This window comes from Thamnophis sirtalis, unplaced genomic scaffold (genome assembly GCF_051295495.1).
Source record: "Thamnophis sirtalis isolate CommonGarterSnake01/CBP01778 unplaced genomic scaffold, rThaSir2_p1.2 scaffold_8, whole genome shotgun sequence".
NCBI classification, from domain to species: Eukaryota; Metazoa; Chordata; class Lepidosauria; order Squamata; family Natricidae; genus Thamnophis; species Thamnophis sirtalis.
The window spans coordinates 34,455,588-34,471,564 of record NW_028261388.1 but is presented as its reverse complement, the minus strand read 5'-3'; the positions used below and the strand labels follow the sequence as shown (position 1 = coordinate 34,471,564).

Genomic DNA, 15,977 nt, shown 5'->3' with positions numbered 1-15,977 from the left:
ATAGTTCTCATGGAATGTATTTTATATATCAGAGACACAGGATATCAGAAAACCTAACATAATTTCATGCCTATGAAATTCTGTACATTAATGGATTGGCCCAGTTTTCTATGAGAAGAAAACTATATAGTACAATGACAAATATTTTTGTGTAAGAAATGCATGTGTATGTTTTGTGTGTTTACATTTTAGGCGTATTATGTAAAAAGCAAAACTGGCCAGAACCTTCTATGAAAAACATTTAGAATAGAATAACAGAGTTGGAAGGGACCTTGGAGGTCTTCTAGTCCAACCCCCTGCCTAGGCAGGAAAACCTACACCACTGCCGACAAATGGTTATCCAACATTTAGTACAAATGTTTTGTGCAATATATTGGAATGCATATATGTTTATATTTTGGATTTAAAATGTAAACCAAAATCTAATGATAATATAAAGTGATACCTGCCATATGGATATTAGAATGAAAGGATTATTGTGGGTCATAAAGATTGCTGAAAACTGCTGTACTTCTCTGTGGTCCCAAGTAGTCATCTATTAACTTGAAAAGACTTCATGAGGAATCGTGAAAATAAATGAAATCAACTGAAGTAGTTTTAATAGAGGTAGCATCAGAATTAGTTGTAGAATACAGTGCAGCTGAGAGGCATAAATATACATTGGTACAAGGCAAACTCAATTATCATTATAGACTTTACTACAATTTTCCTTCAAAACTAAAAGCCAAACCCCCACAGTGAAATCATGTGATGCTAATGCCCTATTCTTGTTTTGATCAACTCTCATCACATAACTGTTTCTTTAGGCATATATTTTATATAATCATTGAACATGAATCGATCTTGGAAAACAAAAAGCATTCCAAGCTTTGTACTAAAGATTAGAGCTTTTCCAGTCTCATTGATGACTGAAAACCACGTATCACTGAGAATCAAATGATAATTGTCTACAAGAACTCAATTTTTGAATTTTGCAGTCATTATTCAGGGAACTATTAGGTTTTTTTGGGTATAATCTGCAAAAGTAAGTTATTGCACGGTTCCTCACTCCAGAGACATCATGCTATATTTTTATTCTCACTCTGCCAGTATCTCCAGATCTTCAATAATGGTTACCGTGCACATGGAATATTCCAAGCCAACCACGTGACATGTTCTGTGCATGTCAGGCTTCATCTTGAAACCAGATATTGTAGAAGGAATGCAGATATTCTCATCCTTCCTTATGTACAAATTCAATAAATGCTGTTCCTCCTCCTACTGGGAAGTACTGAACACTGTGAGAACTACTACTTTGTATGTCTGTATATGGAGATAAAGTTGCAATGACTGTATATGCGTTTTAAAAGTTGACTGAACTATTCCTCAGGGGTACATCCTTTTTATATATTAGATTTCACTCATCCCATTTATGTTATCCTTGTGATGTCACACTATACAACTCTTCTGAGTTTGCAAGTGAATATGTAGAGTCAACAAATGATAAGTGATTAGCAGCTACATTTATGCAACAGAGGTTATCTAGGAAAAATAGTGAAATTCACAATATTTTAGTTTGCTTTGTATGACACAGATTGAATTGCAGGTGAGAAAAAAAAGAACTCCTTTGCTTGTAACTTTCAGATATTGTATTAGTAAAAAGCACACTATATCTTTGTAAATAAATATATCCTATTTCTGGTATCACAGTACAATCCAGAGAAAAATACTGTCATAAGTACAACAGCATGATATAAGCTCCACAAGATTTTACATTAGTTTTGGTCTTGAATCTGGAAAACACCCTAACAGGAGAATCAAAATCTAATGCACATATTAAATACTTTGCAGAACTCATTTCCCGTCCCACCCTCTAAATACAGTACTAACACAATTACATGAAAATGACATTACAGTATCCTCCCAGCTGAATCTATGCTTGCAATATCAGCTACTATGTTTATATCTCAAAAGTATGTGAAATCAAAAATCACTAAATAAATAAACTACCATAAAGAAAACTGGGCAGTGCTAAATGTTATATTTAGAAAATATCTCATCTTCAGAAAGAGACCACAGAGGAGGGTAGAATATGTTGTTTATCTTATTTAAATTTTGTTTGTAAAAGAAAAAAGACATATACAGGTTCAGAGCTAGAGGATATTGTTAAATGCATAAATACTGATAACCGCTAAATTAGAATGGGTTTGATAAACTATAATACAACATACTGGAATAAACAGTAGAGAACATAATATTTTGGTTTTTTGAAATAGTTAAGGTGCAACATTTCTTGCTCAAAATGGATTCATGGACATAGGTTTGATAGTGACATTGCTGATATATGAAAATATGTATCACAGAAATGAAATTTCTTTTTTTTAAAAGCTGCACAAATCAATAAAAAATAAAAAACTAATTTAACAATACATTGTTGGTTTCGCATTTTTTGTGCTAACAAATGTTCTTCCTTTCTGAAATCAGGGATCCCCATTCTAATAAATTCAGCAAGTCTCTAAAATTAAGACATCATTCAACAACAAAAGAAAGAAACCACAGGGCACAATTTATCTGGCTATTTTTCTGCAGAACCTCACTGGAATGAATGGAAGCCGTGCAATACCTACATTCCAATGAGGATAGCTGCAGAGAATCTTCCAAGTGGGCTGTGCTCCTAATGAACTATAAAGCATTGCAGGATTTCTGCTACTCTTGATGCCTAATCGCTTAAAAATTAAGCATATCTACAGAAAAGTTTATTAGCATCAGAAAACACTCGTATTCAGTAAATTGACCCATATTCAGTCCCTTGTCTAAGGGATAGTCAACAAAGTTTTGGAAAGAAAGGTAATAAGATATTAATTTACTTAGAAAAAGCTAATTTTCCGCAGTCTTTATAAAGGTACCATTCATACAAAGGAATATTTTAGGAACAACATAGAAATTTAAAATGGAATACAGATGATGTACTTTTGCAAAATGGAGTTATTCTAATGGATTCAATAGAATGTGTATGTTAGTACCCATGGTAAAAATGAAGAGGCTGCATCGTAAAATATTTGGATTTCAGCTACTAACATATTTGAGCCATAGCTAGTACATGGTCATATATTCCTTTAGCTACCACAATATATACTCAATGGTATGGCATAATGGCAGCATACTATTTTGTTAAAATAATTTAGAAAACATTAACAAAATTGAACTATTAAAATAGCTCCACAGGTTACAGCAGTATGTGGACATTTCTTCTACCTGAATTTTCTAACAAGTTTTTATTTTCTCATGCCTGTTGATTTTTTTAATCCAACATTTGTAGCTTTGAATGAGTTTTTTTTTAATGTAGGCTGAAATGACAATTTTTGTTATTATCAATTATTACAAAGTATATGATCTGCTTGTTGTTCCTGGTTCAGACCCTGAAAAGACATGCACTGATTAGAATAATAAAAGGCTAAGCCAAGCAAGTTTTAAGAATCACTTTTTGTATGGCTGTTAAATCCAATTACAAATAAAAAAGTGGGGGAACCATATTCTCTAACAATTTTGTCACATACAAATGAAGAAGGCCTAACACTGTGTAAACGCTCATAGAGACCTAATTAATATAAAAGGGTCTCACTGAATTAAACACTACCACAAAATTCCACCAGAGACAAGACTCATAGAAAATTATTGCTGGGGTCTGTTCAATAGCATTTGGTTAAATCTTTGTGCTATGATGCAAATCAAAATAGGGAAATTTCTTGTGCTGTGGAAGAAGTACCCTGTATTAATGTGTAAAGTTCCTGTCAAATTCTTATGAAAAATAAAATGTTGCTGCTAGGAATATTGTTGCCCTGATCCAGTCAGGGTCTGTATACATGTGGAAGGAGACTTCCACTTGTGCATCCCTAGACAGATGGAAAACCGTGTACACAGATGCCAAATTCCCCTACTTAATGTTACAGCAGAATTACTGTACTTGGGACCTTGAATAAAAATTAAAGTACCACCTATCAATGATTTCATATCATGCAGCCAATTAGGGTGTCTTTTTAAAAAGAATCTGTATAGATGCTGCTGCATGTTGTATTGAATGACAAGAAACTGGCATATATAAAGTAATTAAGAAATAACATAAAGTAATAATAATTATATAACCCCTAGAACTTGCTCTGGCAAGAGATGCAGAGATGGGAAAAGGATGCAACACAGAATAAAGATAACACAAATTGAAAAATGGTCTGTTTGATGGTCTAAATTCTGTAACATTATTCCTCAGTCATCATCTACTTACGCTATACTCAGCACTTTACCATCCCAAATTACCACTGGCACTTCATAAACTGATGAAGCCAATTCAGACTGTGCATAGTATTTATGACAATTCCAGTGTCCATAAAATGTAAAATATATTCATCAGTGTATATGTCAACTGAAAAGATTTCCCCCCAAAAGAGTGAAGTAGTACTAAGGTCACTTCTGAACAATATATTAATAGTATTTTCCCCATTTCACTGCTTTAAACTTAGTCATTCTGAATTTCTGTCCAAAAATAAATGAAATTTTCAAGGCTTGAAATTCAAACCAGTAATTTGTAAGCACTGCTCTTATCTGTATGCCAGACCTTTGCTTTAAATGTAAATCTTCATTATTCTATGCTTAATTTTTTTTAAAAAGCACAATAAAGCCTGTCAATATTTTTTTTGCCAAAAATTCTATCACCCTGGTGGCAAATTCAGAAAAGTGCAGAACTTCTTGGCCCTATGGCCGCATATAGACCTCAAACAATGGTACAGCTCCCATGCGTTCTTGGAGTCTACAAACAGGCTTTTAAATTCACTCTTAAATATATAAATGTAGGCATAACCTATTATATAAACCATCCGAGAACTTAAATGTTCATGTAAAAAGGACTAAGATTATCTAGTAACTAGTGCAGTGTATCAGTTCTTTCTTTCTTTCTTTCTTTCTTTCTTCCTTCCTTCCTTCCTTCCTTCCTTCCTTCCTTCCTTCCTTCCTCTGTACTTTTGCTTAAAGTAGCTAGACTTCATATGAACTACTTTTGACAGAACAGGTGCTGTGTGAGCTACAGTAAAGTTTCCTTTCTCCATGTAACTGTGAATTTACCACTTTAAAAACCGTCACTAGAAAGCAAAGTTCCAGGATATTTCATTTCTGTTCCATAAGAGAGAAATAGCATCACTCTCATAGTACATTTTAGGCTCAAGCTAAAGGGACCTGGAACAAGCTTTAAGTGAAATCTGTGCCACACTGAACATGAACCACTCATTTTCAGTCTATGAGTTCCTCCATCACATGGACTGACTACCATCCATTGGTAAAGACAAGGCTAGAATATTAGGTAAAGCACAATGTTTTACAAAAGGGTAGAGCTTCACTGGTCAGCACAGGAAATAAGCACTGGAGCCTGAGACATTTCTTTTGGCTGTCCATCACAGGGAAGAGGTGCTGTTCTCTGATTCCTACAAAGGAAGAATAGATGCAATGTTAACTCAGAGAACATTCCCTTGATTTACTGGAGTTTGATACAATTAATTTTTGTATGCAGCAGACCAAATTAGGACAGTGATTTATGCCATTTGTTGGTCTACATGATGCAAATTACATCATTTGTATATTATGTAATTGTAAATTACACAAATGATGTAATTTGTGTCATTTCTGTAATTAGGTCATCACACAAATGACTAAATATCTACAATGTCCTACTCTTAGATTCAACAGATTTTCTTTAATAAATAAGCCTTCTTCCAATTAATGTGTTAAAGTAGGATGTCACTGTATAATCAATTATATTCTAAGTGCCAATTAAATCATCTAGTAAGACTAAAGTAAACTTGTTAAAATGTTACAACTTTTGAATTACAGAGGCTTTGTTGAAGAAAAGAAAATCTTTTGCTAAAAAAAAACCCCACCTACAACATTCAGATGAAACACTGTTAACATAACAGGGATTAAGAAAAAGGGCTTCTACTACTGGATTCCTGCATTGGGGAAGAGATTGAAGTAGATTACATCATTTCGAATCATTGAATTTTATGATGCAATGATCTAAAAAGTTTGGTTCTGTCATTTTAGAAATCATGCTTTCCCTCTAAAACTAAGAGAACAGTACTAAATAGATATAGGATACTGAACTGAGATAGCTGGAGATCTGCCTTCACACTTGTATTACATCCACACTACCTCCCACTAATCATATTAACAAACCCACTCCTCAGTTTAGTGATAATTATGCACCAAGGAAGTGAGCACACTAGTAGAAGGGAAAGAACAGAAAAGGCACACTTCTGTGCACTTCAATAGTGAATGTATTAGATAATACCTCTGGAATTTTTCTTACAATGTACAGCTTACATGGAATACAGACAACTAGAAGCAGTATTTGGAAAATAGCTTCTTAGCTTTTTTTCCCTCTTTCAGACTGTTTCCCTAAAAGTTCAGTAACAACAGAACCCTCAGAGTGCTGTTTAAAAACTAAAAATAAAAATCAGGAAGCTGAACTGCTTGGGCAAGTTATCAGGAATAGTTTTTGCTATGTGAAAATCAAGGTCAATTTACTCCACTGTCGTTAGAAATTTCCGGTTCTTAATTTTTACATAATTGCGTTTACAAAAATAACAACCTTTTTTTAATTTTCCAAAGGCTGAATGGGTTTTATATAAAGTCTTTTATTTCCTAAAGGCTGAAGCTCTCCTACAGGTCATAGAATCCCTTGAACAATTGCTGAATTCTTTTCCTGGGTGTTTCCAATTTTGAGAAAAGGAAAGAAGTACGTATGCCAACTAGTAAATATTGTCAATCTTTCTTCCACAATGCATAAAATATATTCCATTAAACAAGGAGGGTGTTAGATTATTTTCCTTGCATGCTTATTTAAATCTTTTTTTCCTATATAGTTATATAGAAACACTTTTCACTATACTCTTTCTGTTTTCCTCCTTCTTTTGTTGGAAAGCAGCTACTGCAATTTGAAAATGTCTGGTATGTGCAACTAATACTGTAAAGAATAATATGGGAATAATACCATAATGGTAACCAGGAGAGTAAGCTTTATTATAATTAAGTTGCCTTAACAATAGTTTCAATGGAACCTAATCATTGGGGTGGTGGCCTGGTTCAAATTTCCAACCTAGTTTCTCTCCCATATATCGCAAGGTAGTCCATGCATATAAAACTCTGAGCCTTAGTGTTTTTTAATAATAATTTTCCAGAGAACCACACATATCTGTCTTACTAAAAGCCCTAACTTATTTGTGTCACTCACACTCATATATATTCTATAGAAAGGATAAACTGAGAAATCACTGTGTACAATGTTGTTTATTGTTCTAACAATGCTCAACTTCTTTCCTCATATTTCACATGAACTGGTCCTAAGTAAAGGAAAAGGTTCCCCTTGTACATATGTGCTAGTCGTTCCCGACTCTAGGGGGCGGTGCTCATCTCCGTTTCAAAGCAAGTGCTGTGTCAAGACGTCTCCATGGTCATGTGGCTGGCATGACTAAACACCGAAGGCGCACAGAACACTGTTACCTTCCCACCAAAGGTGATCCCTATTTTTCTACTTGCATTTTTAGGTGCTTTCAAACTGTTAGGTTGGCAGAAGCTGGGACAAGTAACGGGAGATCATTCTGATACGTGGCACTAGGGATTCAAACTGCTGACCTTTCTGATCAACAAGCTCAGCGTCTTAGCCACTGGTGTTCCCTGGAACTGGTCCTACATGCATGTAGCAATTAAGTTTTTGGGAAGTATCTTTAGGGAAACTTTCATCTTCTACATTATGTTGGAAGTATTAGGATACTAAAATGCAACACAGAAGCTCTGTAACATCTCTACTGAATAAATGCTCTAAAATTCAGAATTTGCTTTCTATATTGAACACTGTATTTCGTGTTCCTGTATATTGGAACGTGTTTCCTGAAAGAATCTTAATTTCGGTCTGGCCTTGGCTACAGACATGCTCTGGGAGTCCCTGGTATTTAGTTCATTCCAGAAGATGCCTTCCATTGTTCTAATCAGACATGCAATGTCTCCAGTACAAAACTGTCAGAAACCTGGCAAGTGCATACACTTGGCAGATAACATCTTTTAGAATAATATCTTGTATTCTTGATTTGCTTACTATGGTAAATACAGAAGATTTGCATTTCTTTCAGAATAGATTTGGGAATTTATATATACACACATATATATAGTTGTAAGTAAGTAGAAAGAGTATAATAATCCTATACTTTGGGAGGGTACCAAATCTTTGTGAAAACTGGCATATTTTTAAGAAGCCATTTTCATAACTTTGATCTTATTTTTTCATTTTTTGTTTCTCCCCCTAAAATAGGAATTGAATTAAAGTCAAATTCTAAATTTAAAACAGAATGTTTTCAATATATACAAAATAGGTTTTATCACATTAACACAGTTCTTAACACAAATATAGTGGTCATATAATTTACAGTCATTCCTATTTCCATTGGCATGGATAATAAGGTATGCATTTTGAATATCATTATAATCATTTCCCAAACATTTGTTCAAAATTCCATTCTGGTGAAAATTAAAATGCAATGAAATAATGCCCCATTGTTTAATGCAAAAAGGAAATTAAAAATAAGAATAATAAAAAAAGTGTTGAATGATTTTGTTGACACAAAGGTGTCGCTTTGGCTGACCTATTAGCACAGCCAGTAGAACATATTTTTTATCACCTCTGCCTCTCCTCCTCAGTATTTGAGAAAACACTGACTAAAATTAAATTGATGCTTTAAGTTCAATAATTGTATTACTGACACAAATCACATTTCAAAATGCTATCTTTGTGATTAAAGGACATAGAATATTTTCCAGTTTTTTTTAAAAACAAACAAACAAACAAACAATATTTTATGCAAAACAAAAAAAGCTCCAAGAACAGTTTCTGAAGATGTACATTTATGTGCGCAAACATATGTATGACCATAAAATATAAATATAAACTTTCAATATTTTCGTTCCGAAAACAGGTAAATCTTTGCAAGTTCTACATTTTTCTTTTTGTAAAAAGGGTCTGAGTTTAAACTAATATGGCTTAACAATATACATCCATATCATTCTATTATATCAATGTTCATAGAAAATAATATATGCAACCAAACTATTGGAAGAGGTAATTAGTGCAAGAAAATGTCACCTTTCAACTGCATTCTATGTTCTAGGCCTTTTCTAGGTGGCTTTTAAGAATTGTAAGTGCTGTAGCAGGGAAAAAAGAGATGTACTTTCCTTATGAAAACAAGATGGTAAAGAAATTAATTAATTTGGCACGCAATTGCCAAATGATGTCTGTATATATGGAATGTCTTCATGAGGCTCAAGTAAACATCTCTTGATCTGGGTGCATAATTTTAGGCATAGCTACAGATATAAAAAGGCAAAGTTCCTTTTAATTAGTACTTACCTGTCTACATTTTCCATTGCCGCTACCTCTGCTAAGGCAGCTAAACTGAAGAATGCAGATACAGATGGCATGTCTGATGTCATACTATGATTTTCCGCAAGATCGTTGTTTAGCAGGGATTTCTCACTGCATTCCATCCCTGTATTTAATGTTCTCTGAAGAGTATTCTGCAGTTGCCCTTTTGGTTTCTCTTCTAAAAGGAAGCAAAATAGCAAAGGTTGTTTTAAAAGAATGCAATCTTCCTTACACTGAGATGGAAAAATAAGGTTTTATTCAGGGGTTCTTCCTCTTTATAATCAAATCAATATGGAGACATACAACATAAAAACAAATCCAGCGAATCAATTTCCCATTTCCAGGAAAATATAGGGGAACTTTTGTCCTCCTCCTAATATTTACCTTGAGATTCTGCTACTTTCTATACAGTCTTTAGTGCATTATAAAATGTTTTAGATTGTGTGCATTGTATACATTTTAAACAAGTCTTGGTACTTGATTCTTTCCTAAGTAATTTAAGCAGCATTATGAAGAAAAGTGAAACATATACTTTTGAAATATAAACTTAATACAATATAACACAATAGCAAAGTTGGAAGGGGACCTTTGAAGTCTTCTAGTCCAACCCCCTGCCTAGGCAGGAAACCATATACTGTTTCAGACAAATGGGTATCCAACATCTTCTTAAGGACTTCCAGGGTGGGGCATTCACAACTTCTGGAGGCAAGCTGTTCCACTGATTAATTGTTCTGTCAGGAAATTTCTCCTCAGTTCTAAGTTGCTTCTCTCTTTGATTAGTTTCCACCCATTGCTTCTTGTTCTACCCCCAGGTGCCTTGGAAAATAGTTTGACTCTTCTTCCTCTTCTTTGTGGTAATCCCTAATATATTGGAACACTGCTATCATGTCTCCCCCAGTCCTTCTTTTCATTAAACTAGACATACCCAGTTCCTGCAACCGTTCTTCATATGCTTTAGTCTCCAATCCCCTAATCATCTTTGTTGCTCTTCTCTCCACTCTTTCTAGAGTCTCCACATCTTTCCTACATCGTAGCGACCAAAACTGAATGCAATATTCCAAGGCATTATAAAGTGGTATTAACACTTCATGTGATCTTGATTCTATCCCTCTGTTTATGTAGCCTAGAACTGTGTTGGCTTTTCTGGCAGCTGCTGCACACTGCTGGCTCATATTTAAATGGTTGTCCACTAGGATTCCAAGATCCCTCTCACATTTACTAATATTAAGCAAGGTACCACCTATACTGTACCTGTGCATTTCGCTTTTCTTGCCTAAGTGTAGAACCTTACTCTTTTCACCATTGAATTTCATTTTATTAGATAGTGCCCAATGTCCAAGTTTGTAAAGAACCTTCTGTATCTTAAGCCTATCTTCTGGAGTGTTGGCTATTCCAGCCAGCTTGGTGTCATTTGCAAATTTGATGAGTTCCCATTTATTCCCTCATCCAAATCATTGATGAAGATGTTGAAGAGTACTGGGCCTAAAACAGAACCTTGGGGTACTCCACTGCATATTTCCCTCCATGTAGATGCAGTTCCATTGAGGACTATATGTTGAGTGTGGTTGGTCAGCCAGTTACGAATCCATCTGGTGGTGATGCTGTCTAACCAACGTTCTTCTATTTTATCTAGTAGTAGGTTATGGTCTACCTTATCAAATGCCTTACAAATAAACTATATCGACGACATTCCTCTGGTCCACTAATTTTGTCACTTTGTCAAAGAATGCAATAAGACTAGTCTGGCATGATCTATTTTTGACAAACCTATGTTGGCTTTTGGCTATTACTTTGTTTACTTCTAGGTGTTCGCTAATTCCTTATGTTTTCCAGAATCTTTCCTGATATTGAGATCAGGCTGATAGGTCTGTAGTTTACTGGATCTATTTTTTCCCCTTTTTTGAAGATGGGAACCACATCAGCTCTGTTCCAGTCCTCTGGCAGTTCTCTCGTGCTCCAGGATCTCTGAAAGATATAGTTCAAAGGTTCTGAGATCTCGTCTCCCAGTTCCTTCAGAACCCTGGGGGTGTAATCCACCCAGTCCTGGTGATTTGAACTCGTCTAGGGTAGACAGGTGCTCACTTACCATTTTCTTCCCTATTTCAACTTGTGTTCCTAATCTGATTTTTGTGGTGCTCTTTTTGATAAGTTGGACTGTTTTATCCCTTTGTGTAAAGACAGATACAAAACATGAATTAAATAGTTCTGCGTTCTCCCTGTTGCTTGTCACCTTATTGCCACTTTCTCCCAGCAATGGACAAATTATTTCCTTAACTTTTTTCTTGTTTTTAACATGTTGGAAGAAGCTTTTTTTTGTTATTTTTTACTTTTGTGGCAAGCCTTTCTTCATTGTGAGTCTTAGCTTTCCTCACTTCATCTTTACAAGCTTGGTCTATTTGCTGATATTCTGCCTTAGTTATGTCCCCCTCTTTCCACTTTTTATACTTACCTTTTTTGTCTTTTAATTTGTCAAAGAGTTCTTTATGCAGCCATGCTGGTTTCTTTTGGGAGCTGTTATTTTTCTTCTTCACTGATATTGTACTAGACTAGGCTTTTTTGTAATCTCATTTTTCAAAATTTCTTGAGTTGTTTTCCCCCCTTGAGGATTCTCATCCATGGAATTTTTTCCAAGCTCTCTCTAAATTTATTGAAATTAGCTCTCTTAAAGTCCATTTAAATGGACTAGAACTGGCTATATTAGCTCAGATGACTTCTAGGTATACCATAAGCCAGTGATGGTGAACCTATGGCACGCAGAGCCATTTGTCAGGACACGCGAAGCGCTGCCCTGGGAGCTGGCCAGCATGCATGCTGGCCAGCTGAGTTCACCCCTTTTTAAAGCCATTTTTTGCCTCCCCAGGCTCCAGAGGCTTTATAGGAGCCTGGAGAGGGCGAAAAGAGCCCCCCCTGAAGGCTCTCCGGAGGCTTCATGAGGTTCCCTAAGCCTCCGGAGCGCAAAAAAATGGCCCTACAGGCAAACTGGAAGTTCAGGAACAGCCTTCAGAGGGCTCAAACAACCCTCCAAGCAAACAGGAAGCTGAAGGTCCCTGAAGCCTCTGGAGGGCTTCCGGGGGGAGGCTATTTTTGCCCTCCCCAGGCTCCTATAAAGCCTCTAGAGCCTGGGGAAGGCGAAAAAAGCATACAAAAAATGGGGGGTCGTGCCTGTAGTGCGTGCATGCGCACTGGGGGGGGATTTCGTGCATTGGATTATGGGTACAGCACGCCCGCACATGATTCCCCCCCTGCACTCCCCCACTTATGGCACGCGAGCCAAAAAAGGTACACCATCGTTGCCATAAGCCAAAATGAAAGTATGAAGTAACAAAAATACTGCATCCAATAAAAGACTGAAATTAGAATCAAGGGAAGTACATAAACATTAATCTTATACAAGATAATGGATAAGTATAGATATAATGGTGGAAAATACTGAGGAACTCTATGGCCAATTGTAATAGGTGCATCATCCATGTCAAACTGAAAGTATTAAAGGAAGCAGTAAATAGAATACATGCTATAATTAACTCTCTTCTGTTCTAACCATTCTTTGGTCATACAATTTGCATATTTTGGCACATTGTCTTGTAATACAACTTGTCTTTTGAAAACATCTTAATTCCACAGAAATCAACAATAAGAGCCCTGAAGTAATTAAGACAGGAAGTCAGCAAATATAGTGCCTCTTTAAAAGATCCTCACTCTTCCAGACCTCTCAATCTGTTGGAAAATGCTGTTTTGCAATCTCTTCAGAAGGAGCCAATATGGGTGATCCTTGTCTTTTAGTCCAGAAAAAAGTTCTGAGGAGCTAATCCCTTCATTGGCTCCTAATAGATCAACTAACGATGCTATGTCTATTGTTGTTCATACTGTATTAAACCATTTGGAACAACAGGGAACAGGTTGTTATTTGTGGATTATAGCTCTGCCTTTAATACCATTTTACCCAACAGGTTGTTTCTTAAAATGTCCAATTTGGGTATGAATCAGAGGATTTGTTTGTGGATAAAGGATTTTCCGACAGATAGGCCATAGTCAGTAAGGATGGGATCTCACCATTCTTCTACTCTACCCAGGATTGTGTGCTAAGTCCCTTCCTTTATTCTTTATACATACATGACTGTACCCCATTGTATAACACCAACACAATTATTAAATTTGCGGATGATACAACAGTGGTGGGGCTCAATGAAAAGAACAATGAGTCTGCTTATAGGAAGGAAGTACAAGGGCTGACATTGTAATGTAAAGAAAATAATCTTACACTTAACACCAAAAAACATAAATAACTTATAATTGACTTCAGGAAGAAGAGAGATGTACATTTACCATTGTACATAAACTGAGAGGCGATGGATAAGGTTGGTAGCTTTAAATTTCTGGGCATTTATATCTCAGAGGACCTCTCATGGACCATGAATGCTAACCTGCTTGTGAAGAAGGCAGAGAAGAGGCTGTACTTCCTGAGAATGCTAAGGAAGATAAATCTATCTCAGCATCTACTTCTGTCCTACTATCGCAGCACTATTGAGAGTGTCCTGACATACGGCATTTTTGCATGGTATGGGTGCAGCTCTGCAGCAGACAAAAAGCTCTACAGAGAATTATTAAAACTGCCCAGAATATCATCGGGCTCCAGCTACCAGCCCTGGATGACATCTTCGCATCTTGCTGTTTGAGGAAGTTGTATAACATCCCATCCTGCTTACAATCTGTTTAGACTGTTGCCTTCTTGCAGAAGATACAGAACAATTCAAACTAGGACCACATGTCTTCTGAATAGCTTTTATCCCAGAGCTATAATTGCACTCAACAATTAACTAAAGGGTCACCATCAGTGAGCTATTGGATAGCACTACTGGGTCTATTATGTGGATGTTTGGGTGGTTCAGGGGTGGTTTTTTTTCTTGGTGGGTGGGGTGTGTTTTGGGGATTGTTCTGGGTGTTACGTGAATTTCGTTGTATGTGTAAATGTACAATGACAAATAAAGTATATATTGACCACATTCATTAGTTCCACAAAAAGCAAAGTCATGCTCAGTCTGCTAACCTACCCTAAAAGTCAAAGCTTAATATGAAAATATAAATAAAAAGTTTTTTAAAAATCCAACTTAATATGAAAGCAAAGGTATTGTCAACTTGTGTGTTTAATTAATGTAGAAGCGACAATGAAGAAATCAAGTTAGTAGACAGTTTTATTTCTGGGATTCAGTGATAGATAAATATGGGCAAAGTGCTAGGAAATAAAGTATTGATGTTTAAAATGAACTAGATTTATTTTGAGCAAGGAATTTGGGCCAGGCAGGCAGTGTGAATTGCTTTATCAATTTTCTTCCAATTGCTTCAGATCATTGCTGAAGAAGAGAGTTGCTCTCATCTTTCTTTGCCAATGCTGGCTGAAATACTTCTGAAGCTGGGTGGATTTAGCATTGTTTCCAATGGGGATACCGGTCTGGGAGAAGTTTTGGTCAGGAATGCTTGCCAACAAGTATTATGAGGACATGCCATTTGACTCTTCCCCAGCATTGGACAGTATCCTATACAGGTAAGCTGTCATTGTAAATCCTTACTGTGATTGTGAGGAAGCCAGGAGTGCTTCCTTTCTGGCACTGCCAGAACTTTTGACAAGTACAAAAAACATAGCAGTTGCCTCTTTTCCTTACTACTCACCAAGGCAACAGAGTGCAGCTGGCCCTTCCAGTATCAATCTGGGATAACCGACTGTTGACTTACCTGAACGGTCCTTCTATGTGTGCTGCAAGGGGAATCCAAGCATGGGTTAACTTTGTCCATTAGCCTAGAGACTGAGTTATGTAAATTGGTGACCACGCCTCCTCTGACTGGATGGGTCAGTTTTGTACGAAGTCAGCCATTTAATGATGTATAACAAGAACAAATAATGGCCGTAGCCCAAAAGGTAACAACATGACAGAACAAGTCACAACTAGATAAAGTCAGTCATAGTCAAGTCACAAATCAGTGAAAGTCAGTCAAGTCAAAGTCACGACAGCCCTGGCCAGCCGAAACTGCGGGCGGGTTTGGATTCCCCTCGCAGCACACATAGAAGGACCGTTCAGGTAAGTCAACGGTCGTTCTCCTGTGTGCTGCTTGGGGAGTCCAAGCATGGGACATGCCAAAGCAGTTAAGATCCAGGGCGGGAGCTAGGCTGGCCAGGGTCCCCCGCGGGGGGGAGCACCTGTTGCAGTACACACCGCCCAAAGGAAGCCTCAGCCGAGGCATACACGTCAACCTTGTAATGTCTGATGAACGGTGAAGGCGAAGACCAGGTAGCCCACTCTACAGATTTCTTCCACTGAGCCTTGTGTGGCCCAGGCCGCTGTGGTGGCCGCACTCCTGGTAGAATGAGGAGTGATGCGCCTGGGTACCTGTGAGATTGGCTGTCATAAGCGAGAGCGATGCACACCTTCAACCATCGACCTATCGTATGGGACGAAACCTTCTGGCCCATGGATGGTTGAAAGGACACAAAAAGGGCTTCCGACCGCCTGAAGGATGCTGTGCGCTTCACGTAGCAACGAAGAACCCT

The 15,977-nt window shown here is 36.9% G+C and overlaps 1 protein-coding gene across 24 annotated transcripts in view; it reads right to left on the bottom strand.

Annotated features, from left to right (window-relative positions):
- Positions 1 to 573: 573 nt before the first annotated feature.
- Positions 574 to 15,977, bottom strand: part of BBX (BBX high mobility group box domain containing) — a 123,211-nt gene continuing 107,807 nt past the window's right edge. For all 24 annotated transcript variants that reach the window (XM_087721406.1, XM_087721427.1, XM_087721415.1 and 21 more), the window contains 2 exons: positions 9,419 to 9,611; positions 574 to 5,447 (listed from right to left, as the gene is read on the bottom strand). In XM_087721406.1, coding sequence (XP_087577532.1) covers positions 5,360 to 5,447; positions 9,419 to 9,611 — 281 coding nt within the window. In that variant the 3' untranslated portion in view covers positions 574 to 5,359. The remainder of the gene's footprint in view (positions 5,448 to 9,418; positions 9,612 to 15,977) is intronic.